Below are 24,650 nucleotides of genomic sequence, written 5' to 3'. Positions count from 1 at the left end.
CCCACTCTTCGGAGTATAATACACATGCACAGTCTCGATGCTACGCAGTGGGGTGCAGGGCTGTGTGGGGGTGTCGGGAGGATGATACATGAGATTCCCATGAGGTGTTGTTTTTGGTGCAATAGGCTTTTTTTCTTTTTTCTTTTTTTAAAGTGCAGTTTCCAAGTTACAGAACAGGTATCGGGAGGAGGGCAGAGAGAGAAAAAAGGCAGAGAGATAGACAGGGAGACAGGGGCTTCTAAGGCTCCGTCTGTCCCAGAAATGGCTCAGCCAGAAGAGGCAGAAGATTGGGGGTGGGGGAACTGGTTGGAAGCTTAGCCGGTTCTATTTCCGTCCCTTTTCCCCAAAGGCTTCCTCATCTTTTGCTGGAACAAACTCCAGAATCCCTTGCTCTAACCACTAGGCAATACACCCCCCCACTCTGATCATGCTTAGGACCAGAATCAAAGAGCCTCGATCCTCAGAGCTCTGCAGATGGGCATCAATGGCGCATCCCCCCCACTCTTGACCTCCCTCACCCAACCATCTTGCAGTTCCCACTATTAAGACCCCTGCCCTGCCCTCCACAGCCAAAGGTAGGACCCAGGAGCCCCTGCTCCCTCTCCCTGCTGCTGTAATGCCCCAAACACCTCTCAGAGTCAAACCAGGGACTCAGCCTGATGCCAATCTAAGGAGTAATAGGTTTGGTATAGTGTGAAAAAAAGTCTTCCAGATATGTTCCCACTGTTGGGATATGTTCCCTATTACCACCACCTGTCGGAACTCAGTTCCCCCCCGTCGCTCCACCCCTCTGCGGTTGCATAGCATCGGGGACCCACCTCCCCTCTATGGCTTTGATTGTAGAGGGGAAGCTGGGCGGGCATCGGAGACCCCTCGTGCGCCAGCTCCCCCTGTTGGTGGCCAACGATATCACCTCCGAGGAAGGGTCTGCGTGACACACGCCCCCCCCCCCTGCTGCCCTCCTCCAGCTTGCAGTTCAACGGGCGGGGTGACAGGATCCCGTCCCCGGCTCGTAAGCAGGACCCAGGCAGCCGGCAGCGACTCTGGGCAGAGAAAGGGGTCAGGACAAGCACCCCACCCACCCCAGTCTCCCCTTACAAGGAGGAGATCTTGACAGTCTCGTGCAGTATGTAGGGGGTGGAGTTGCGCAGGGGTCCGCCAGGCCCTCCGGGAGAGGGGGGCTGGCTCTCGTCCGGCGTGTTGGCAGGAGGGGTGGGGATGCAGATGATGGCCGCCGTGAAGTCTGTGGCGTCACAGTTCAGCTTCAAGTTGTCGTGGGTCTTGGCGTTCAGGTTGGAGCGGCTGGAAGAAGGGGAGACACCGGGAGAAAGAAAGGTTAGGGAGGGTTTTTTTTGGGGGGGGTCTTTAGTCACCTGAACCTTCCCCAGGCTCCATTCTGGCACATAGTCTGGAAAACAGGAGGTGTTTTATTGATGATTCGCAGCAGCAGGAGTGGGCAATGTTGCTGGTCTGCATCGCCCATCAGCCCTGACCTTTGACCTTACCGGCCAGGGCTGATAGGAGTTCCTACAACATCTGGAGGGAACATGCAATTTCCTGGGAGATTTGAAGCCCAGCCTGCTTGTATTTTAAAAGGAACCGTCCCATCCATCCCTATGACAATTTCCACCTGGGCAGTTGCATCCATTTCCCCTAAATACATTTAGCAGTGCTTTGAGTGCATATTTGCTGGAATCCCCGCGACAGGGTGAGCTCCGTTGCTCAGTCCCTGCTCCTGCCGACCTAGCAGTTCGAAAGCACGTCAAAGTGCAAGCAGATAAATAGGGACCGCTCCGGCGGGAAGGTAAACGCCGTTTCTGTGCGCTGCTCTGGTTCGCCAGAAGCGCTTAGTCATGCTGGCCACATGAACCGGAAGCTGTACGCCGGCTCCCTGGCCAGTAACGCAAGATGAGCGCCACACCCCAGAGTTGTTTGCAACTGGACCTAATGGTCAGCGGTCCCTTTACCTTTTTACTACAAAAGTCAAGCTGTTCTTGGGCCAGCGTGTTTCATAACCAATCATTGTTCTTGGACACGATGCCTTGGAGAACAGGGTTTAGAGTAGTAGGGAACGGCAACTGTGGTCCCCAGCCAAGTTCATCCCTAGAGTGTGGTTATAACCATTACTATTACTACTACTACTACTACTACTATGACAGCAACTACTAATTAAATGTATAGGTGAAACTTGAAAAATTAGAATATTGTGGAAAGGTTCATTTCTTTCAGTAATTCAACTTAAAAGGTAAAACTAATATATGAGATAATACCCACTAGTAACAAATAAAGGCTTGACATATCTCGCTTTGCATGTCATGAGTCTGTGGATATTGACAAAGGTAAGTCCAGTCAGATGAAATATTGAAAATGTTACGCACAAATGTTAGACAGGGTGCCGGAGTTTGTCCCCTGTTTCGACCCATGGACAGTTTCGGGCTTCTTCAGTAAATTCTTTCCCAGGGTTTACTGTGTTTTCATACATTCAAATTAACATGTTACATCTCATCTTGACTACAACATTTAATCTTCTTCTTCAGAATATTCTGCCTCAAGGTTTTGGTATATTTACATACATTCTTTCAACTTCATATGCTAAGTTGTTTCTTGGCTTAAGCATTTATTCATTTAGCCTTATGCCAGCAGGTGGCAGCAGATTCCACATTTGGGGAAAAGGCCCAATATGCCACAGAGAAAGCAATTGGTGTGGGAAACAGTTCGGCTCAGCAGTACTAGAGACTTGTAGCTGAAAAGCTGCTCAATCCCCTCTTTTCAACCCTTGGAAGGTAGTGGATGCTCCTTCCTTGGAGGTTTTCCAGCATGGATGCTTTAGTTAAGATTCCTGCATTGCAGGGGGTTGGACTAGATGACCGTCAGGGTCCCTTTCCAACTCGACAGTTCTATGAAATTCAGCCCCATTGCCTTCCTGGGTCTCAGACTCATTCCCTTTGCCTGCCTGCATCTCGTGCGCAGCTACTAGATACTAAGTGGTTCCCCCCACTCTCATCCTCTCCCTCTTTTCCTTGACTCCGTCTCGTCTAACCACCTTTCTTCCAGTTTGCCAGTCCCCTTCATCCAGCCCCTGTCCTCTGTGCTAGCCTTGCTCTGCTTCCTACCCGTCTCTCCTCGGCCTCCTTTTCCAGCCCTTTCACAGACTCCACACGAGGTGTTTGTCCACCAGCCACTGACTGCTGACTTCCTTTCCGGCAGCAGTAGCTCAACTGGTTACCCAGAGGGAGCAGAGGAGGTTTTTAACAGTCAAAGGTCATCCATACCTAAGGGACCGTCTCTCCTGGTATGTCCCAGGTAGGACCTTAAGGTCCTCAAATAATAATTTGTTGGAGGTCCCGAGCCACAAGGATGCTAGGTTGGCTTCAACTAGGGCCAGGGCCTTCTCAATATGGCCCCGACTTGGTGGAACAGTCTGGCACAAGAGACCAGGGCCCTGCAGGATTTGGCATCTTTCCGCAGGGCCTGCAAGACGGAGCTGTTCCACCTAGCCTTTGGGTTGGTTTCAGTTTAACCCTGATGTTTCGTTCTTCTGGTGTGATTGGTGGGCTACTTAAAAATGAGGCTGCAGTTTAGATTTAATTTTAAATTGTATTTTAATCTGTATTTTAATGAACTGTTTTATGTTTTTGTTGTGATTTTATTGGTGTTAGCCGTCCTGAGCCCGGTTTGGCGGGGAAGGGCGGGGTATAAATAAAATTTATTATATTATTATTATTGTTGTTGTTGTTGTTGTTGTTGTTGTATTATCCAGTGCCAATCACAAAGCTCCTCGACTTAACCTATCCCCAGAGAGTGCTCTGTCACCCATCCCTTCTTGCAACCAGGAGACATTTTCAGAGATCCAAGCCACGCCTGCTTTGCTGCAACCAGTCCTTATCCTTTCTCCACGGGGCGCTGATAAGCAGTCAGTCATTCTCCCTCTTCATGACATCTCTTTTAGATATTTGAAGCCACTTTCATGAGTTTCCCCTTAATCTTCTTTTCCCTGAGCTATTCACGTCCCTCCTTCAGCCATTCCTCATTCATTTGAAACCCTCCGCCGTCTCACTTCTCCTGAATCATTCTTGAAAGTGGGGGCACAATTTAAAGTTGCGCGATGGTGGTGCCAGTGGCCCCGACCCCTATTGCAACAATCCTGCTTTTGTCAATCCAAAATCCAAAAAGAGAGAAGCCTTTGCCCTCTCCCCACTGCAATGCAATAGCACCACACTGCTGACTCATTTAGATCGCAATCCGCTATAACCTTAGATCTGTGGTCCTTGAAATAGGAGGTGGGACTCCCCAAGGAGGTGAAAGCAGCTTTGCGAAGAGGTCCGGCCCACCTCTTATCAGCAGACCATATGTATGGAGTGGCACTCAGGCAGTGAACTTGGGGTGCATCCAGACTGCTGCTGTTTTCGAGTGGGATTCAATCACATAATCAGCAAATTCAGGCTGCACCATTATACTTGATAGGGGCTCTTACACGACAAGCCTGCTTTGCTGAAGATCAGACGCTTTATCATAAGGAAAAAGAAAGGAGAGAATGCACTGGAAAGTGCAGGATAATACTTGCTTTGATATACTCTAACCTCCCTGCAAACAAGTCAGGATGAATGCTCAATAAACAGGTCAGCTGGAAGCCCTAACATGATGCAAGCATTGGTGATCCTATACATCACAGGGTACCTCTGGTTACGTACTTAATTCGTTCCGAGGTCCATTCTTAACTTGAAACTGTTCTTAACCAGAAGCACCACTGCACCAAGCACACAATTTCTGTTCTTATCCTGAAGCAAAGTTCTTAACCTGGAGCGTTATTTCTGGGTTAACTGAGTATGTAACCTGAAGCGTATGTAACCTGAGTGTCTGTAACCCGAGGTACCACTGTACTCAGAAATAAGTTCCCTGTTCAATGGCTTCAGTCTGGATACCCAGTGGGGTTACTTCCCAGTAAACATGCCCAGGATTGGGCTGTGCAGCTGCAAGTACCCAAACTATAGAATCATAGTTCCAGTTACAGGTAGATAGCCGTGTTGGTCTGCCATATCAAAACAAAATAAAAAATAAAAAAATTCCTTCCAGTAGCACCTTAGAGACCAACTAAGTTTGTTCTTGTATGAGCTTTCGTGTGCTGCACACTTCTTCAGATATAGAATCACAGAACTGTAGAGTTGTAAGGAACCTAAAGGGTTATCCAGTCAAACTCCCTGAAAGCAGGAATCACAACTCAAGACTCCCTGACAGGTGGCCATCCAACCTCTGCGGGGAACTTCCAGGGAAGGAGAGTCTGCCACCTTTGGGAGTCTGTTCCATTGTTGAGCAGATCTTACTGTCAAAAGTAATGGATCTAAGAGTTGTAATATGAAGGCTGACCATGGTACTCCGACACCAGAGGGGAAATGGATTTTGAGAATGGAAGAAATACTTAGGTCTTTGTTAAAATGTATTGATTTTTATATTTTTTGAAGTTGGAATCAGAAGTAACAAGGGCAACAGCTTTACTAAGTTAAGTGAAGAAAGGATATAAGAAGTTAAGATTTGGAACTTGATATTTTATTTGATAAGAACAAATTGTATGATTTGAGATATGTTGATTAAAATTGCAAGATTAAGATTAGATGAAAGAAATAAGATTTACATGTTACAAAGTTACTAAAGAAGATTAGAATTGAACGCATAAGACAGGTCGTGAGGAAGTCCCAAGTTTAGGATTTAAGAAGTGAAGGATTTTTAATTAATTGTGCTGTTTTGTGTGTATTGTGTATATTGTGTTTGTTTTTGTGGTATTGTGTGTATTTGTAATCTGGTTAATTTTGAAAACCCAATAAATTCTTATTAAAAACAAAAACAAAAAGTTCTTCCTGGTATTTGGTCAATCTCCTTTCTTGTAACTTGAATCCATTGGTTTGGATCCTAGCCTCCAGAGCAAAACAAAACAAAACAAAACAAAACAAACAAAACAAAACACAACATGCTCCCTCTTTCATGTGACAGTCCTGCAGATATTTGAAGATGCCTATCGTATCGCCTCCCAGTCTCCTCTTTCCTGCTAAACATACCCAACTCCCTCAACTGTTCCTCATAAGGCTTGGTTTCCAAAACCCTTTATCATCTTGGTCCCCCTCCTCTTTACATGTTTCTGTTCCAGGACTTCCTTCATCCCTGATGGGAGTCCAATAATATCTGGAGGGCTACAGGCTCCCCCATCCCTGCTGAAGGGGAAGGGGGGAATCTAGTTTCTAGGAAACCTGTCGGTTCCAGGAACCATCCAGGCTGGGTTCCATTTAGCAGAGAAAACCCACAAGTAGAGGATATGGTTCTGCAATGGTTCTCCAGCAACGGTAGGAAAAGATTGCACTAGGAAGTCGTATTTACCAACTTTTCAGAGATGAAAATGGGACACTTCTTATGTAACATAACCCTCTGCTCACACACCTGATCTTGCAGCACCACTATTAATGTATTGCTGATGACTTTTCCTGGGCCACAGTATGTTATTTTCATTTACTCTGAAATCACCAGTCCTGCTGCTGCAGAGCTGCTGCAGGTTTTGTTAGTAAATTGCCATAAATTTCCGTCAAGAAGAAGAAGAAAAAAAAGCCTAGGAATACTCTAGCGGCACAGTTGAGCTGGTTATAATTTCAGTGCGGTCGCCCTGCAAGTGCCACTAGTTCCATTCTGCAGTTAAACAAATGCTGCAAGATCTTATTAGCTAGATAAGCAATTACGGAACTGCACGCATATATTGTTTTCCAGCAATTTGTGGAAGGAGTGTGACAAAGAAACATCCCTCCACAAACAGAGCAGATATTTCAAGAAGAGGCTACGTGTACCTTACGTTGATGAAATGGCCCAGGATAGGTTTTTCTACTCCATCCCTTTTTTAACTTTAAAAAGAAGCCTTGCTGCTGCACAGGGCAATGGCAAAGCTCTAGAACAAGGAACATCCCATGTTGTCTTCAACTCAGCCATCTAGCTCATTGGTCCCTAGCTCAGTATGTCTACACTGACTGGCAGCAGCTCTCTGGGGGTTGAGGCAGGAGTCATTTCCAGCCCTGCCTGGAAATATCAGGGATTGAACCTTGGACCTTTGGAATGCAAAATGCATGTTGTTATCCTGAGCTATGGGCCTTTGCCTCTGCAGCCTCGACCTCATGCTCATTTGCAGTGGCATCCCAGAACAATTTGCCTGAGGAAATGCAGTCAGTAGGCTGTGGAGTGCCTTGCCGCTGCTAGGGCTGGCAATCACCTTTTAAAAAAAACTTATAAAACAGGGAGAAACAAACCTTTGAGCATCTCGTCTAAGGAAAGCCAACTGCCCCCCCGATGTAAAATAGTAGTTGAACTCCCTTACCATCACTTTCTTGGGGCACAAAATCTTGCATACAACGGAAGGATGGTGGAAAGAGAATTTCAGCCTAGTATTAGTTAGGACTTGCTACTGGTCCCATGACCCAGGTGGCGCTGTGGGTTAAACCACAGATCTAGGGCTTTCCGATCAGAAGGTTGGCGGTTCAAATCCCCGCGACGGGTGAGCTCCCGTTGCTTGGTCCCAGCTCCTGCCCACCTAGCAGTTCAAAAGCACGTCAAAGTGCAGTAGATAAATAGGGACCGCTCCGGCGGGAAGGTAACGGCGTTTCTGTGCGCTGCTCTGGTTCTCCAAAGCGCTTTCATGCTGGCCACATGACCCGGAAGCTGTCTGCAGACAAACGCCGGCTCCCTTGGCCTATAGACGAGATGAGCGCCGCAACCCCAGAGTCGGACACGACTGGACCTAATGGTCAGGGGTCCCTTTACCTTTACCTTTACTGGGTCCCATCACACAGATGATGGGGTTTTAAAAAAGAAATTAAGAGAGGCGCTAAATGCTGAGGCAACGAAGGCTCGGGAATCTGTTGGAAGCCACAAAGGCAGTGCTTTTAGGGGACAGGGAATGCCAGAACGAGCAGGGCCCAGCGCTCTCTCTCTCTCTCTCCTCCTCTCTCTCTTCTCTCGGAGGGGAATTATGAGGCAGGCTTCCTACATTGTCAAAAGGAATATAGTTATAAAGTTGAGATCTTTGCCCTGAAGCCACAAAAGCGTGGTCACAGGACAGGTCACAACACACAGAGACACTGAATTTTTGTATTGCCACTTAGTCTGCTACGTTTTTTCAGCTGCTGCCTCATATTACTTGTTAATAAATAGAAAATTCTTTCCAGTAGCACCTTATAGACCAACTGAGTTTTGTTCTTGGTATGAGCTTTTTCGTGTTCATGGCACACTTCTTCAGATACTTCTCTTCGTATCTGAAGAAGTGTGCATGCACACGAAGCTCATACCAATAACAAACTCGTTGGTCTATAAGTGCTTACTGAAAGAATTTTCTATTTTGTTTCGACTATGGCAGACCACAACGGCTACCCACCTACTGATACTTGTTAATATTATGGGTTCACTGTATATTTCAGTGTTTTATGTTGTTCACCGCCCTGGCGCCTACTGGATTCCTCCTGGGGCTGGCTACTGGGTCTGTGGTGGCAGGAGGATGGGGAGGCAGGCAGACAGTTTGCCTTTGCTTCCTTCACAGTTAATGGACCACAGACATTATATTGACAGCTCCCCTGGTCTCTGCCAGCCCCAACAGCAGCCTGGACCTGGACACAGCCAGTGCATATGGAACTGGGTGGTTCAAACTACGCAGGCTCACAAAATGGCACCTTCTGTTGGTGCCAGTGAGAGCTCATGCATGCTGTGTATGGAGAAACGGAATGGCATCTTCATCTCTCCCTCCAGATTCCCGGGGTAATGCTGACCTATCAGGCAGGGTGACCCACTGAAAATTCCAGCATTTGACAGATGGACCAGAGCCAGAGTTTTTGCCCCCCTCCCCCACCCTCTGAACCAGTGGTCTCTCCTTTTCTGTTTTCATGCATTGACATTCTCCTGTTCGTAATCCTCAGCCCAGGAGGACTCTTAACTGATGCAGCTCCCTCCCCCCGAGGTCAGTGGCCTGTTTGATGTAGAAATTGGTTCCTGACCGCAAAACTAAAAAATTGTGTACCACCATGACATTGGATGGGCAGGGGAACCCCTTCTGGACCCATAATGCAAAAACGAAATAAAATAATGTCCTTAAATTTATCCAACTTGCAATGTTCCTTGATCCAGCATATTTTCTAGGGTATCTTATTACCTTTGCTAAAGACCAGATTTAGTAGATACCAGCCTTTTTTTTATGTCTTTAATCTCCTATAAAATACCCCCCCTGCAGTTAAGCTACAGGGCCAAAGCTCATTCTCGCACGTGGGAAGGAACTACTCCAAATGTAACATAGAGCTTGTTCACCTTATTATCGTCCTGCTGCTTCCCCCACACACCCAGGAAAACTGCTCTTTAGTGCTCAATCGAACAATGGCAATTCGCTTTCTCCAGAGAGACATTTGCGCCAGTGCGCTAACAGATGGGTTTTGCCCTGGGAAATGAAGGTGCAAGGGGAAACCGCCCGAACCCATGATATTAGGCACAGCACAGCAGAATGTGGACGAGCTCAGAGCTGATCTCTCGTTCCCTCGGCGAGTGTGATGGCATGCAAACATTACCCTTACCTCTGGGGGGCAGCACTTTTCTGACTGTTTAGCGTATCGCGCTCCTGAGCGCTGGTGCGGCTCACTGACATGGTAGAGTTGGTTAGCGGGTGGGTGCGGCGCTGGGTCCGGCGGGGGCAGCACGAGGTGCTTAGGCCCCCTTTGCTTCCTTGCTGGGAGAGAGGGAGGTGCGCGGCTGGTGCGGTAGCCCAGGGTTTCCGTCAGGCAAAACTCGCTGTAGGAGTGCTCATCCGTAAACTCGTGACTCTATGTAGGGGGAAGGGAGAGAGAAAACAACTCAGGTGGTGGTGTTGTGTGGGCATTCACTCTTACAGCTGGGCCCCACATCATGTCGCTCCTGCTTGTGTCACTACACAGAAAGGGCGCCATCGCGACTGTCCCTATTCTGTTGTGTCTGCTACGTGGCATTACGCAAGAAGGAACTTCAAATCGGAGGCAGATTCATCGCTCAAGAGTACAGCCAATTTTCTCACCTTATGGCTGCAAAGATGCACTTGAAGCCACATAGCAGTATCTGGGGAAATCCACTGTCTGACAGGTGTTCGGTGAACAAGGATAGGGATGTGATCCTTGTTCCGAGGAGAAAATAATATACAGAACGCCATTCGTATAACTTATTCGGATTGCAGAATCTGGTTTTTTGAATCGGTACAGAATTCGTGTGTAGAATGTTTGAGTTGTAAAGGATATCAACAGGATGATCATAAAAACACAAAAACCCAAACTAACCTTGACATGATGGAATAAGAAGAGAGGAGAGGAGGGGAGGAGGAGGCGGAGGAGGAGGAGAGGAGGAGAGTTTGGATTTGATATCCCGCTTATCACTAAACCCAAGAGTCTCAAAGTGGCCAAAACAGCTCCTTTCCCTCCTCCCCCACACAAACACTCTGTGAGTGAGTGGGGCTGAGAGCTTCAAAGAAGTGTGACTAGCCCAAGGTCACCCAGCAGCTGCTGTGGAAGAGCGAGACCCACGACCCTTTCAACCAATTACGAGTCCCACTGCTCTTACCACTACAACCACACCGCTCCCCAGTGTGGAGAACTTGTGGGTCTCCAGACATGATTGAACTACAACTCCTGTCATCCAATAACCCCTAAGGCATGCTGGACTGCATGGGGTGGTTTGGGGGTTGGAGTCCAACAACATTTGCAGGTCCTGGTTTCCTTTGTGTCCAGATCCTAGCATACTGGATCGAAATCAGATTCCACTGGCCACCCAAAAGTTCCTCACTGACCCAAGTCTTGCCTCTCCTGCTTGTGGTTGTCTGAACCCCTTTCCTTCACTTGCACCCTCTCCTGCTACTCCACGGTAGTTGTTCTCCGGCAATGCAACAAATTGAATGGTTTGCTTTCAAAAGCTGATCGGTTACGCACACCAAGACATGAGCACGGGTCTCTGTCCTGTGGAGGTAAAAGAGTGAGCCCAATGATTGCAGCAGACCGTCTGAAGGCGCACGAGGCCCCACCGCCACCTTGCTGAAGTGAAGCAGGTCTGGCTCAATGCCTGGATGGGTGTTTGCCCAGGAACATAAAGGCAGGAATATACGTATGCAAATAAATAGGATAAATACATGCATACACATTTGATTTCCACAATTGGCAGCACTGGGTGCTATCCAACAAAGTAAAACACTGAGTAAAACATAGCGCATAGTTAAGCGTGGAATTCGCTCCTGCAAGAGGCAGGGAGGTTGCGCCAGCCTTGCTGACTTTAAAAGAAATAGAAAAATTCATGAAGGAGAGGGCTATCAATGGCTACTAGCCGTGTTGACTACCGTATTTTTCGCTCCATAAGACGCACCTGAACATAAGACACACCTAGTTTTTAGATGAGGAAAGGGGGAAAACCCTGGTTTTTTGAGGATCAGCTCAATTTGTGCAGCTTTTTTTGCAAAGGGGAAAGCAAAGCTTTTGCAAAGGGGAAAGCAAAGAGGAAAAGCCCATTTTTATGGGGTTCAACTCACATTTCTGCAGATTCTTAAGGAGCCCTTCTACAGTTTGCAGAAAGATAATCTAATCAGCCAGTTACATGTGGCTGGGGAAACAAACAGCTCCCTCTGCAGGCACATTCAACAATGGAGGCCTGGGCAAGGGGGCGGGGCCCAGAGGGAGCCAGGGAGTCTTATCTCTCTCCCATCTCTTGCTGATCAGCTGCTGAGCGGGGTCCTTTCAACACCCCCTTCTCTCTCTTTCTTTAAAAAAAAAACAGGATCTGCTTTTGGCCCCTGGGCAATTCGGCTCCAGGGACCACCATTCGCTCCATAAGACGCACAGACATTTCCCCTTACTTTTTGGGAGAAAAAAGTGTGTCTTATGGAGCGAAAAACGGTATGTTCCATCTCCAATGTCGGAGGAAGGATGCTCCCAAACGACATCCTGGGTATCGTAAATGAGGAGAGCGCTGGCACACTCAGGTCCTGCTGGTGTGCTTCCCATTGGCACCTGATTCCCCACTGTGATGCTGGACCAGGTGGGCCTTTGGCATGATCCAGGAGGGCTCTGCTCAGAGCAGACCTATTGAAATCAGAGTCATGTCCGTACGTTTCAGCGATCTGTTCTGAGGAAAGCTGTGCTTGGATACCAACATACAGGTGACAAATGCCTATGCATCGGGGCACATTTGGCTGCAGCAGCATGTGCATGCATGCCCACATTAGAACCAATCCGAACACCCAGAAAAATCACTTAGGACGCAAGAACTTTGGGCTATAGCGGGGTGATGCAAGTTTGATTGTTTTCTCATTCAAAAGAAATTCCCCTGCATAGAGAAAGCTAGGGTATCGTGGCCAGGACTCAGCTAGGACTTGTAGGCTGTGGCCAACCAATTCTAGCTCTGCCCCCACCCTATCTCCCTGCTGAGCTCTATAAGTGCAACTCTAAGATTGAGGAGGAGGCCAATGCAGCCTTGATGTAAGCAAGAAAGCAGATGTGGGGGGTTGGTGGAGGCAGGGCCGGCGCGTCCATTTAGGCGAACTAGGCAATTGCCTAGGGCGCCAATGGAGGGGGTGCTGGCCAGGCTTGGGCAGGACGGGCTAGCCAGCCCCTTCTCATCCATTGCGGCTGGTGGCGGCGCGCCAGGGCGCCGGGCCCCAGGGGCGCCCCCACGAGCCCGCCGGCATACCGCGGCCCCCTCCCCAACCCACCCCCACGGGTGGGTGGGCGGACGGGCGCTCGAGCGCCGGCGGCACAGCCGCTGCCGCCCATGCTGCTCCCAGGTGGGCTGCGAGCCAGCCGCCCAGCCCCGTCTTCGAGCGCAGCGAGCGGGGGGAGCCGTGTGCCCTGCCGGCGGCCTCCCCCTGCCCCCACGACCGGCCGGGTGCTTGTGGGGCGGGCGGCGGGACGGGCGAGCAGCAGCTTCTCCACTGCAGTGGAGAAACTGCTGCTTTCTCTCCACCACCCCCACCTCCCGCTAAAGCAGGCTTTGGCAGGGGGTGCCAGAAGGTGGTTCGCCTAGGGCACAAGAAGCCCTAGTGCTGGTCCAGACTTCCAGTTGGTGGGGCAATGCCTAATGGAGCCGCCTCTATTTGTACGCCCCGCTTTTCCTTTCCAAGAAAAGCCCAAAGCAGCCGAGAAAACCAGTGTCAGAGTGTGCCAAGCTGAGCGCATCCGCGTGGTCCATACCTCAGGCCCCCGTTCTGCTTGTACTGAAGGAAAGCGTTGGTGGTGCCGCTCTTGGCGAGACGGATCCGGCCAGGCGAACCTTCTGCAAGGGGGAGAGATGGAGGACTGTGTATGGAATGAGAGGCAGGCGTGGCCCTCCCCTCCCTCCCTCCCTCCCCCTCCCCCCTCCCCCATCGCCCTTTCGCCTCTCTCTTCCCCCTGGCCGCACAGCTACCTGTTGAGCTCGCCGCTTATCTGCCCGCTGGTTCTGGTGGTAGATGCGGCTGAAGTTGGAAACAATAACAGGTACAGGGAGGGCGATGACCAGCACCCCACTCAGAGAGCAGATGGACCCGAAGATCTTCCCTGCATGGTGCTTGGGACCATATCACCGTAGCTGGAAGGGAGACGGTAGTTAGTGAAGCCCTTGGGGTTTGCCTGAGCTTGCCCCGCCGCACATGCACATGGCAAACACCCTTCCCTCCTGCAGCGCATGGAGCTTCACACCTTCCTAGGACGACACTGCGTGTGGTTTGTGGAGGGCTTGGCTGGCATCTCAGAGGGGAAAGGAGGGAGGTTAGCTTAGCTTTTCCTGTTTCTGGCTGTTGATTATCTTGGGGCATATTCTTGACGCTGCTTTAAGCAAGTTACAATGATTAGGTTGTGATAATGGAGAGCGGCAGCGTTTGTGTGTGTTTGTGTGTGTAATTCCGGTGGGGTACCAGTTTCTCTCCCCCCCCACACACACACTGACCTGCTTCCTATATGTTTAGCAGCAGTTTGACACAAAGAAATCCAGCAAAGTAGAGCTTTCCTGATTTGCAAACAGAAATGCACCACCCTTCAGAGTTTTCGCACATCACTGAATTTTGCAATGCAGTTCTTCCACCACATAACGTGAAATATAAAATATACTGTACATGTACTGGTGCAAATAACATTAAAAATGCATTACATCCGGAGAAATTTCTCACCAAAATATGTCTATAAGACAAAAATGCATACAGAAATGTGAATATTGGAGAAAAGGCACACAAAAATGCTGGTGGATTTCACGAGGATTATTATTATTATTATTATTATTATTATTATTATTAACATAAAACAAATTTCACAAAGATGAAGAAATTTGGAGAACTGAGCTTGAAGCCTGGGAAACTGAGAAACAACTGAAACTGACAGATTTGTCCCTCCATCGTGGCACCCCTCCCACATGATCCTTATTTTGCGTCTTGCATGAAGGTTGCATAAGCATGGAATTTTACTGAGCATAGCACTGAGCTCCTTCTTCCTCTTGTGGATGCACAAACAAGCTTGAAACCATGTGAGCGATGCCTGGTTAAATCGTAGAAACTGGAAGAGGACCTGGCAGGGCTTCCCGTACTCGGGAGAGCTGCATTGCTCTGCATCTCTCTCGAAGGCTAGTGAGAACAGCATAAATTATGCAAAGCATGCATTTGCAAATCGCATTTGTAGAATTTATTCAGGTCACAGAATCTGGTATTTCAGGTCACAAAATTGGTGTTGCTTTAGCACCGAATTTTAATTTGTTATAACCGCAAAGAGTACACAGCCAGCCACAGGCCTTGTGTTAGGGTAGAAGTTCTGAACAAGATCCTTTCTAGGCTCACTAACTTTCCTACCAGCCACTTTGTGTTGTTGTTCAGTCGTTCAGTCGTGTCCGACTCTTCGTGAACCCATGGACCAGAGCACGCCAGGAACGCCTATCTTTCACTGCCTCTCGTAGTTTGGCCAAACTCATGTTAGTAGCTTCGAGAACACTGTCCAACCATCTCATCCTCTGTTGTCCCCTTCTCCTTGCCCTCCATCTTTCCCAACATCAGGGTCTTTTCCAGGGAGTCTTCCTTCTCATGAGGTGGCCAAAGTACTGGAGCCTCAACTTCAGGATCTGTCCTTCTAGTGAGCACTGAGGGCTGATTTCTTTAAGAATGGATAGGTTTGATCTTCTTGCAGTCCATGGGACTCTCAAGAGTCTCCTCCAGCACCATAATTCAAAAGCATCAATTCTTCGGCGATCAGCCTTCTTTATGGTCCAGCTCTCACTTCCGTACATTACTACTGGGAAAACCATAGCTTTAACTATACAGACCAGCCACTTTAGCCGCGCCTTTAAACAGAAGCTTGGTGTGCAAACATTAATAGGTGATAATGTGGTCATTGCCAAGAAAACTCCATGGACATAAAAAAAGGAGAAGCTTTGAGAAGAAAGTGAGAGTTTCCAAGGCATGCTCTGGTTCATAGGGTCACGGAGAGTCGAACATGACTAAGATGACTAAACAACAACAACAACAATGTGGTCGTGCTCATCAGCCAGTGTGGTGTAGTGGTTAAGAGTAGACTTGTAATCTGGGGAACCGGGTTCTTCCCGCTCCTCCACATGCAGCTGCTGGGTGACCTTGGCTAGTCACACTTCTCTGAAGTCTCTCAGCCCCACTCACCTCACAGAGTGTTTGTTGTGGGGGAGGAAGGGAAAGGAGAATGTTAGCCACTTTGAGACTCCTTCGGGTAGTGAAAAGCGGGATATCAAATCCAAACCTCTCTCTCTTCTTCTTCTTCTTCTTCTTCTTCTTCTCTTCTTCTCTTCGTGCTTGGAAACTTTCTCATTTCTGCACATTGCATTGGTGTTACAAGGCCCAAGAGCAGACCAGGGGAAGATTCTTGCCAGTTGGCAACACTAGTTTGCTCAAGGACATATGGATTGAGAAAGCTTATATCATCTCCAACTATGCAGGAAAGGAAAGTGGGTTCCTTACCCATCCACCTTTGGGTAACTACAATCTCCAATAAGAATAGGGTCTCAACCAATAAAGCATGCCTAATTCAATAACTAAGAGAAATTTGGAGGAAAAGTTCCCCGAAGAAGATAAAAATCAGATAACTGCATAGGCTCATAAGAACAAAATTCACACAGTCAGTAAAATGATTAGGACCAGGCCGCGTTCAAAATGCAAGTTTGTGAGGTTTCAAGTTAAATTTCATTGACTTTCCAGCCTGAGAAGGAACTCTATGCAACTCAAAAGGTCACATACTGCATTGTGAACATTGCTTGGTCCTGATAAAGATATTATTTTTACTAACTCTATGAGTTCCCTCACCCAACTGCCCCTGCAAAACAAAGGAAGAGTCTAAGCCTGAGCCTAGCGCTTCAAATAGCAATTAATTTTTATTTGAAGATTGCCCAATCATTTTGAAAATGTTCATTCTCAAGGGCAAAGGGCCTTCGTTTGTCCTGGTCTGGTACATCAGCCCAAAGAGAGTTTACTCCCTGCTGTGCTGGGATAAGACTCTTGGGAAAGATAAGTTTTGAAACACGTCAAACAAATTTCAAAGCATAAGAATAATAATTGCTGTTCTGCAAGCACCAGGCAAAGGTTTTGCCTCTCCCTGTGCCCTTACCTCCCCCAACCTGTGAATGGCCCCAAACAGGAGTGGGCAACGGGTGGCCAAATACTGTTGGACTCCAACTCCCATCAGCCCCTGCCAGCATGGCCCGTGGTCAGTGATCATGGGAATTGTAGTTAGTCCATCAACATGTGGGCGGCCAAAGGCTCCCCACCCCCTGTCCTAAAATATACCCATCATCTACCTGAACATTGCAGAGTAAGGTAAAGGTAAAGGGATCCCTGACCATTAGGTCCAGTTGTGGACGACTCTGGGGTTGTGGCGCTCATCTTGCTTTACTGGCCGAGGGAGCCGGCGTACAGCTTCCAGGTCATGTGGCCAGCATGTCTAAGCCGCTTCTGGCGAACCAGAGCAGTGCATAGAAACGCCGTTTACCTTCCTGCTGGAGCGGTCCTATTTATCTACTTGCACTTTGATGTGCTTTCGAACTGCTAGGTGGGCAGGAGCTGGGACCGAGCAACAGGAGCTCACCCCGTGGCAGGGATTCGAACCGCCGACCTTCTGATCAGCAAGCCCTAGACTCTGTGGTTTAACCCACAGCGCCACCTGGGTCCCTTTCGAACATTGCAGAGAGAGACCCCTTAATGTTCTTCCCTTGTAAGATGGCAAGCTCTCCTTCCTTGGAGGTTTCTAAGGTAGGTGGGGTGGCCATCTGTCATGGATGCTTTAATTAGATTCCTGCATTGCTGGGGGTTGGACTAGATGGCCTTTGGTCCCTTCCAACTCTGCAGTTCTATGATTCTTGGGTGCATGGCTTCACAAGAGGGAGGGCTACAGCCACAGATTCTCTGGGCATAGCAAGCTTGTGCCACAGTGGCTGATCCTCCTTCCCTTGGACAACCTCCAGAAGATTGTCACCCCTCCAGTATACGAAGCTCCCAAACCAAGTAGTTGAGTTATGGGCCAGGGATCTACAGCTCTGTCAGAAAACAGCAGGTTCTGAGAATTACAGCCTTAATAAGTCCTCGGTTCTCTCTGATGGACGGGCCCTTGGGAGATCATTAATGGGAACAATACTGGGCAAGGGAGTAGGGGAAGCAGGTAATTGAATATTAAGACGCAGCAGGGACTGGATGAATGAATGAATGAATGAATGAATGAATGAATGAATGCTAGAGAGCTCATCCAATCCAGTCTCGTTCTCCAAGTTATTTCAGCAGTTTGTACAAATGTACACACACATTCCTTCCGGCGGGGAGGGGTATGGGTTGCCCCCCCCCCCGCTTCTTCTTTTTTTAACAGCCTGAATTTAATTGCCTTTTCTTACAATGCACCCTGTACTTAAAGTACAGACAAAGTACAAAATACACACGTTACACGGAGCATGATGTGTCTCCATAATAAATACTGACTTGCTAGATCAGATCAATGGTGCATCGATCTCGCCCAGCATTCTGTTTGCAGCCAGCCATGCGCCTCTTTGTCCTGAGCACTGGTACTTCATAGATAGACTACCTCTGAATACGGAGGCTCCATTTTGCTATGTATCACAGCTAATGCCCACTGAAAGGTACACAAACGTATCTATACCTTTTCAAAAACTCTTCTATTTGTGCCTTGCCGCATCAAAGTGCTCCCAACTGGTGACCCAGTCTTTTAGGGGGTATTTTCAAAGAGAAAGTGCCACCTGAGATACAAATGTGCCCTTCAGGCTTGTCGCGGTGCTTGTATCTGGTATACTCTAGTGCCGGTGTATGAGTGCAAAATAAGTTTAAGAAGCGTTTAATTGACAGTCCCTGGCCACAGCAAGTCTCAGCTGACTCTCGGTGTGGTTCCTTATCATATTGTCCTTGAACAAACAGGCACCGTATTATCATAGGGAAGGACAGTTTCTAGGGCCCCATTTGCACAACACATTAAAGCACTATCACAAGACTTTAACAGTTGTGGCTCCCCCCTCAAAGAATCCTGGGAACTGTAGTTTGTTAAGGGTGCTGAGAGTTTCAGGAGGCCTCACAGAGCTGCAGCTCCCAGAGTTTCCTGGGAACAGGGATTCATCATTAAAGCAGTGGACGTTGTAGCCCAGGGGTAGGCAACCTAAGGCCTGGGGGCTGGATGCGGCCCAATCGCCTTCTCAATCCGGCCCGCGGACGGTCCAGGCATCAGCGTGTTTTTACATGAGTAGAATGTGTCCTTTTATTTAAAATGCATCTCTGGGTTATTTGTGGGGCATAGGAATTCATTCTCCCCCCCCTCTCCAAAATATAGTCCGGCCCACCACATGGTCTGAGGGACAGTGGACCGGCCCACGGCTGAAAAAGGTTGCTGACCCCTGTTGTAGCCCCTGAATAGGGGTTTCCTAACAAGTCTCACTACCCTTAACAAGCAACAATACCCAAGTTCTTTGACAGGGGAGCCATGACATTAAAGTGGAATAATAGGGTGGTATTCAACTAAATATTTGCACAACTACTGCAAGGATTAGCACAAGGCCAACAGGATTCACCCCCCTCTCTGCCAGCATGTGCCCTGTGCTATCACCAAATCTGCTCTGGAAGGATGTGGGGGGGACACACACAGATCAGACTTAGGGGGTGCTTGAGGAAAGAGGGGGGATAATGCTTCATTGTAAAAGAGAAATATTTCACTGAGGGAATGTTCTCCTCAGCACCAATTGAGTACAACCCACAGGACTTTAAATGTACGGTGCAGAAATGGCCAGGAACTGAGTCAGTGGCAGCCAGATACCCAATCATTTCATTGAGTAATGTTGCCCCAAGGCCTGCATTCTCCTTCATCTTGATAGGAAGGAAAAGGTATTCTGCACACGGTCAGAATCACTGTTTGTCTCTGTTTATAAATATTTATCCCACCCTTCTTCCCAAAGGAGCCCAGGATGGCAAACATCAAAGCAATAAAACAATACAATTAAAAATAAAATAGATAATGTATTTAAAACACTTTAAATTAAGAACATCTAATTGTTTTTTTTATTTAAAAAAACCGTTAAGAATATCTGAAACCATTTTGAAACAACCACACCCCTCACAAACATAATTCCAAGTTACTACAAACAGTATCTTTCAGCCATCCAATGCCCAGGTGAACAGGAATGTTTAAAAATTCTTCATGGACGTTAATAATGAGGGAGACAGACGCACCTCACCAGGGAAAGCATTTCACAAACAAGGGGCTGCAACCAAGAAGGCCCTGTCACGAGCTGATGCCAATCAGCCAGCTCTTGGCAGCGCAGCACCAACAGGACCTCGCCTGCCAATTGCAGGGCCCAAAATAACGCCCCCAAAGTTCTGGCTCACAATAAGCCCTGTGCTGATCAGAGAACACCAAACCCGGCACCCTTTCGTGGTGCCCTGCTTTTATACTCTCCCCCACCACCCACGCCCCACCACCCCTGGCAGCTGCCCATGGTCATCCATGACGCAGAGCTAAATCTTGCCTCTTTATGCCTTTTTGTGCACTGGAAAAAATCAGAGGCTTTCCTGCTCTTCGCCTCCTTGCCTCCTTGCTAAACAAGGACTGTTTCTTTCATCCTTCTCCCCTGCGTGCTGCTTTCTAAATCCTTTAACATCTCCGTGGCTTTCCTCTGATCTTTGGTTCATTTACATCTTTCTTTAAATTGGGCTCACACCAGCGGCACAAGCTGCTAGCCTGAAATCTAGCGTGTGCTCAACGGATACAGACCTGGCTCTCCCCAGCGTATACAGATGGGGGAACATTGTGGAGGTGCCATGAGGTAAAGAGCTGTGCAGCTGCTCCAACCACTACCACCTCCTCTGACCACGCAGCTCCCATCCTTGCCGCTTGGCTAGGCAAAGGACACACAGAAAAAGATGGGTTTAAGGAAGGAATGTAAAGCTGAGGTAGGGGCACTTATGGAAATGGTCGTGTTCTTCAGGCCTCATTTCTTGAGGGTGACATGGACTCAGGCCCACAAATAAAAGGGGTGCTGCTTGGTTCAGGCAGCTACTTAAGTCTCTCTTTCTCCATGATTTGGAGATAGGATTAGTAGGATATTCCTCTGAATACTTTGACAACAGAATATTGCCACCCCCTGTATTATAGGGAAGGAACCTCTAGCCCTCCGGAAGTTGTTGGGCTCCAACTCCCATTAGCTCAAGCCAGCATGGCCAATGGACAAGGATGATGGGAGTTGTAGTCCATCAACAAGGCCTTTGACAAGGTGCCCCATGATATTCTTGTAAAGAAGCTGGTAAAATGTGGGCTAGACAATGCTACCATTCAGTGGATTTGTAACTGGCTGACTGACCAAACCCAAAGGGTGCTCATCAATGGCTCCTCTTCATCCTGGAGAGAAGTGACTAGTGGGGTGCCACAGGGTTCTGTCTTGGGCCCTGTCTTATTCAACATCTTCATCAATGACTTAGATGATGGGCTTGAGGGCATCCTGATCAAGTTTGCAGATGACACCAAATTGGGAGGGTGGCTAATACCCCAGAGGGCAGGATCACACTTCAAAATGACCTTAACAGATTAGAGAACTGGGCCAAAGCAAACAAGATGAATTTTAACAGGGATAAATGTAAAGTACTACACCTGGGTAAACTCTATGATTCTAATATCGGGAGGGCCATAGGTTCCCCACTCTGCCACAGTGGTTCCAGTATAGAAGTGTGAATCTTTGGGACAAGGACCTATGGCCTCGATGCAGTTCGATATGTCTGAGGTCTAGTTCTGACACATGACGGAAAACCACTTCAGGCTGCAACTGGTGACTACCCCTAAGGTCCTTCCTCTGTTTCTTCTTCAGTTCTGGAGGGCTGGCATAACTGGACATTTCACTGTTTAAAGGCAAGGGGAACCTTCACATAGAAAACTGGTATGTCCGGAGAAGACTGTCGGGCGGCAGAGGAAACAACCCCCACGCAGGTTGCCAGGAATGGATAAGACAAGAAAAGTCCTTACCATCTGCTTTTTATTCAATATTTGCACAGAGAGGCTTGGAACGCAGCCTCTTCGAATAATGGTGCTGTCCCGAATGACTCTCTACTGCCTTTTTTTCTCCCACTTCCTCATTCATCATCATCTCCTCTACGGGTGGCACTGAGGGCCCTTTGCTTCTGAGCCCTTTGCTGTACTACTGGGCTCTGGGGGGTGGTGGTGGTGGTCCTGGAATTCTTTCTAAAAACACTGTGTCCATCAGCTGTTGCCCTCCTGGTGGTTCCTTTACATCCTCTCCCATTATTTCCCAACTTTCCCCTCATCTGCCTCCGCGCTGTGATCTCCCTCAAACCCCTGTTGTAATTCTGAACTGTCTTCTTCTCTGGAAGGGTCTCCCCCCCCCCCCAGTATTTTTATTATGCTTTTTCAACATTACAATCATGCAAAATTTTAAAAAGAAAAAAGATAAACAGAAATAAAAGATTATGAACATAATACATTTCTTGGTCGTTATTTTTGTCCCTATCTGTACTTATACTCCGCCGAGTATTGTGACTTCCCTCCCCAACTTTGGTTTTTTGCTTCTCTTCATTCTTACGCTTTTCTTTTCTCCCATTTCCAATATTTTACATATTTTGTTTTAGTTTTAAGAATAGCTATTTATCACACTGCAAGTATTTTATCAAATCCTGTTGGTGTTACCATATTTTTACAATGGTTTTTTAAATATCCAATAAATTTACTCCAGTCTCCTATAACCTTTTGGTCACTTTGGTCTCTTATCCTTCCTGTCATTTTGGCTAATTCTATATATTCTAATAGTTTTACTCTCCACTCTTCAATTGTTGGTAGTTCCGGTGTTTTCCATTTTTGGGCTAGCAACGTTCTCGCTAGACTGGGGAGATGATTTCCTCCATTCCTCCTCTGCCCAGTCCCTGACAAAGACTTAGCTACATACTTTCTCTCTGACTTCAAGTTTTCTGGTACTGGTATTGTGTGTGCGTAGCGACATTTGACTACATGAGAGCAGGAAAAAAGTGCACCAAGAACTCTGGCCAGTAAATTTCAATGGTGGGAATAATCCTACTCACACCTACTAGGATTTATTCCCACCATTGAAATTTACTGGCCAGGTTCTTGGTGCACTTTTTTCTTGGTATATTTAATCACAAGAATTCCAATTTATTACATGAGAGCAGGGGCATAACACCGTCTGCCAGCGCCTGGGGCAGGTGCGTACAGGCACACGTGGAGGGGCAGAGCGCGCTTGCTCAGCCCTCCCTCGCCTCCGACAAGCAGGTTCTTGTGTTCTAGGTTGGGGAGCACAGGGTGAAAAGCACCCTCCATGCTATCCCACCGCATGAGCCAACCTTTGGTCTGATGCATCACAGACCAGACACAGGTTGCCTACCTCATCTGCTGTTTACAAGACCTCCATCTATGTCCCCCTGAAGCCAGTCAGACAAGTCAGCCATCATTTACTCCTATTGCTATCAATTAGTTATGATTATGGTTACTTGGGTTCCATGGTTATGGTTACTCTTGGGTTCCATGATCACTGCAGATGGTGACAGCAGTCATGAAATTAGAAGACGCCTGCTTCTTGGGAGAAAAGCAATGACAAACCTAGACAGCATCTTAAAAAGCAAGACATCACCTTGCCGACAAAGGTCCGTATAGTTAAAGCTATGGTTTTCCCAGTGAAAGTGAAGTGCTGGACCATAAAGAAGGCTGATCGCTGAAGAATTGATGCTTTTGAATTATGGTGCTGGAGGAGACTCTTGAGAGTCCCATGGACTGCAAGAAGATCAAACCTATCCATTCTCAAAGAAATCAGCCCTGAGTGCTCACTAGAAGGACAGATCCTGAAGTTGAGGCTCCAATACTTTGGCCACCTCATGAGAAGAGAAGACTCCCTGGAAAAGACCCTGATGTTGGGAAAGATGGAGGGCACAAGGAGAAGGGGACGACAGAGGATGAGATGGTTGGACAGTGTTCTCGAAGCTACTAACATGAGTTTGGCCAAACTGCGAGAGGCAGTGAAGGATAGGTGTACCTGACGTGCTCTGGTCCATGGGGTCACTAAGAGTCGGACACGACTGAACGACTGAACAACCAACAACAAATGGTTACTTGGGTTGTGGCCCATCTATGTTGTTTAGAATTATAACAAAATAACAAATAAAAAATGCCCATCCAGTAGCACTTTAGAGACCAACTAAGTTTGTTTCTTGGTATAGCTTTCATGCTTTCATGCACACTTCTTCAGATACACTGAAACAGAAGTCACCAACCCTTATATATAGTGAGAGAGTGAGAAGGGGGTATTACTCAGAAGGGGTGGTGGGAATGGTGGATTGGCTGAGGGGTGTGGAAAAACCTGTTAACGACTGGGAGGAAGACCTTTTCATCACCTACAGACAGCCACCCGATCTTAAACAACTCCTCACCCACAATAATACAACAAAAGGACTCAACATGGACACTGGTACCAGAGCCTGCAATAAACCCAGATGCCAATTTTGCTAGCCCCATAAATCCGGACAACACCATTACTGGCCCCAACAACATCAAACATACCATCTCAGGACTATTTAATTGCTCATTTTCTAACATTGTGTATGCAATCAATGCCAACAGTGCCCTTCAGCTCTCTATATTGGACAAACACGCCAAACCCTACACCAAAGGATAATGGACATAAATCTGATATCAGGAATCACAAGACAGAGAAACCAGTAGGAGAACACTTCCGTCTCCCAGGACATTCTATACAAGATCTCAAAGTAGCTGTCTTAATACAAAGGAATTTCAGAAATAGACTGGAAAGAGAAGTTGCTGAATTGCAATTAATTACCAAACGTAAGACCACGGAGAGACCTGCTCTGAACAAAGACATTGGATTCTTATCTCATTATACATGACAAAGCTATTTTAGCCATTTCACCCCTTGCTTTTTCCTGTAGACCAACTGCAGTCGTTAACAGTCGTCAACAGGTTTTCCACACCTATTGGCCTATCACCAATTCCCACCACCCTTCTGAGTAATACCCCTCCCCACTCCCTCACTATATATAATGGTCTGGTGACTTCTGTTTCAGTGTATCTGAAGAAGTGTGCATGCACACGAAAGCTCATACCAAGAACAAACTTAGTTGGTCTCTAAGGTGCTACTGGAAGGAATTTTTT

The 24,650-nt window shown here is 47.6% G+C and overlaps 1 protein-coding gene across 1 annotated transcript in view; it reads right to left on the bottom strand.

Moving 5' to 3' along the window:
- Positions 1–1,094: 1,094 nt before the first annotated feature.
- The window catches only part of KCND1 (potassium voltage-gated channel subfamily D member 1), a 65,521-nt gene continuing 41,965 nt past the window's right edge, over positions 1,095–24,650 (bottom strand). The window contains 8 exon segments of the mRNA XM_033173860.1: positions 1,095–1,302; positions 9,579–9,740; positions 9,742–9,824; positions 10,887–10,974; positions 13,200–13,269; positions 13,272–13,281; positions 13,414–13,550; positions 13,553–13,575. Of these exon segments, the coding sequence (XP_033029751.1) occupies positions 1,095–1,302; positions 9,579–9,740; positions 9,742–9,824; positions 10,887–10,974; positions 13,200–13,269; positions 13,272–13,281; positions 13,414–13,550; positions 13,553–13,575 (781 nt within the window).

The sequence above is a fragment of the Lacerta agilis genome, chromosome 16, assembly GCF_009819535.1.
Source record: "Lacerta agilis isolate rLacAgi1 chromosome 16, rLacAgi1.pri, whole genome shotgun sequence".
Classification (NCBI taxonomy): Eukaryota; Metazoa; Chordata; class Lepidosauria; order Squamata; family Lacertidae; genus Lacerta; species Lacerta agilis.
Note: the sequence above shows the minus strand (reverse complement) of the source record. Positions and strands in the feature narration are given on the sequence as shown.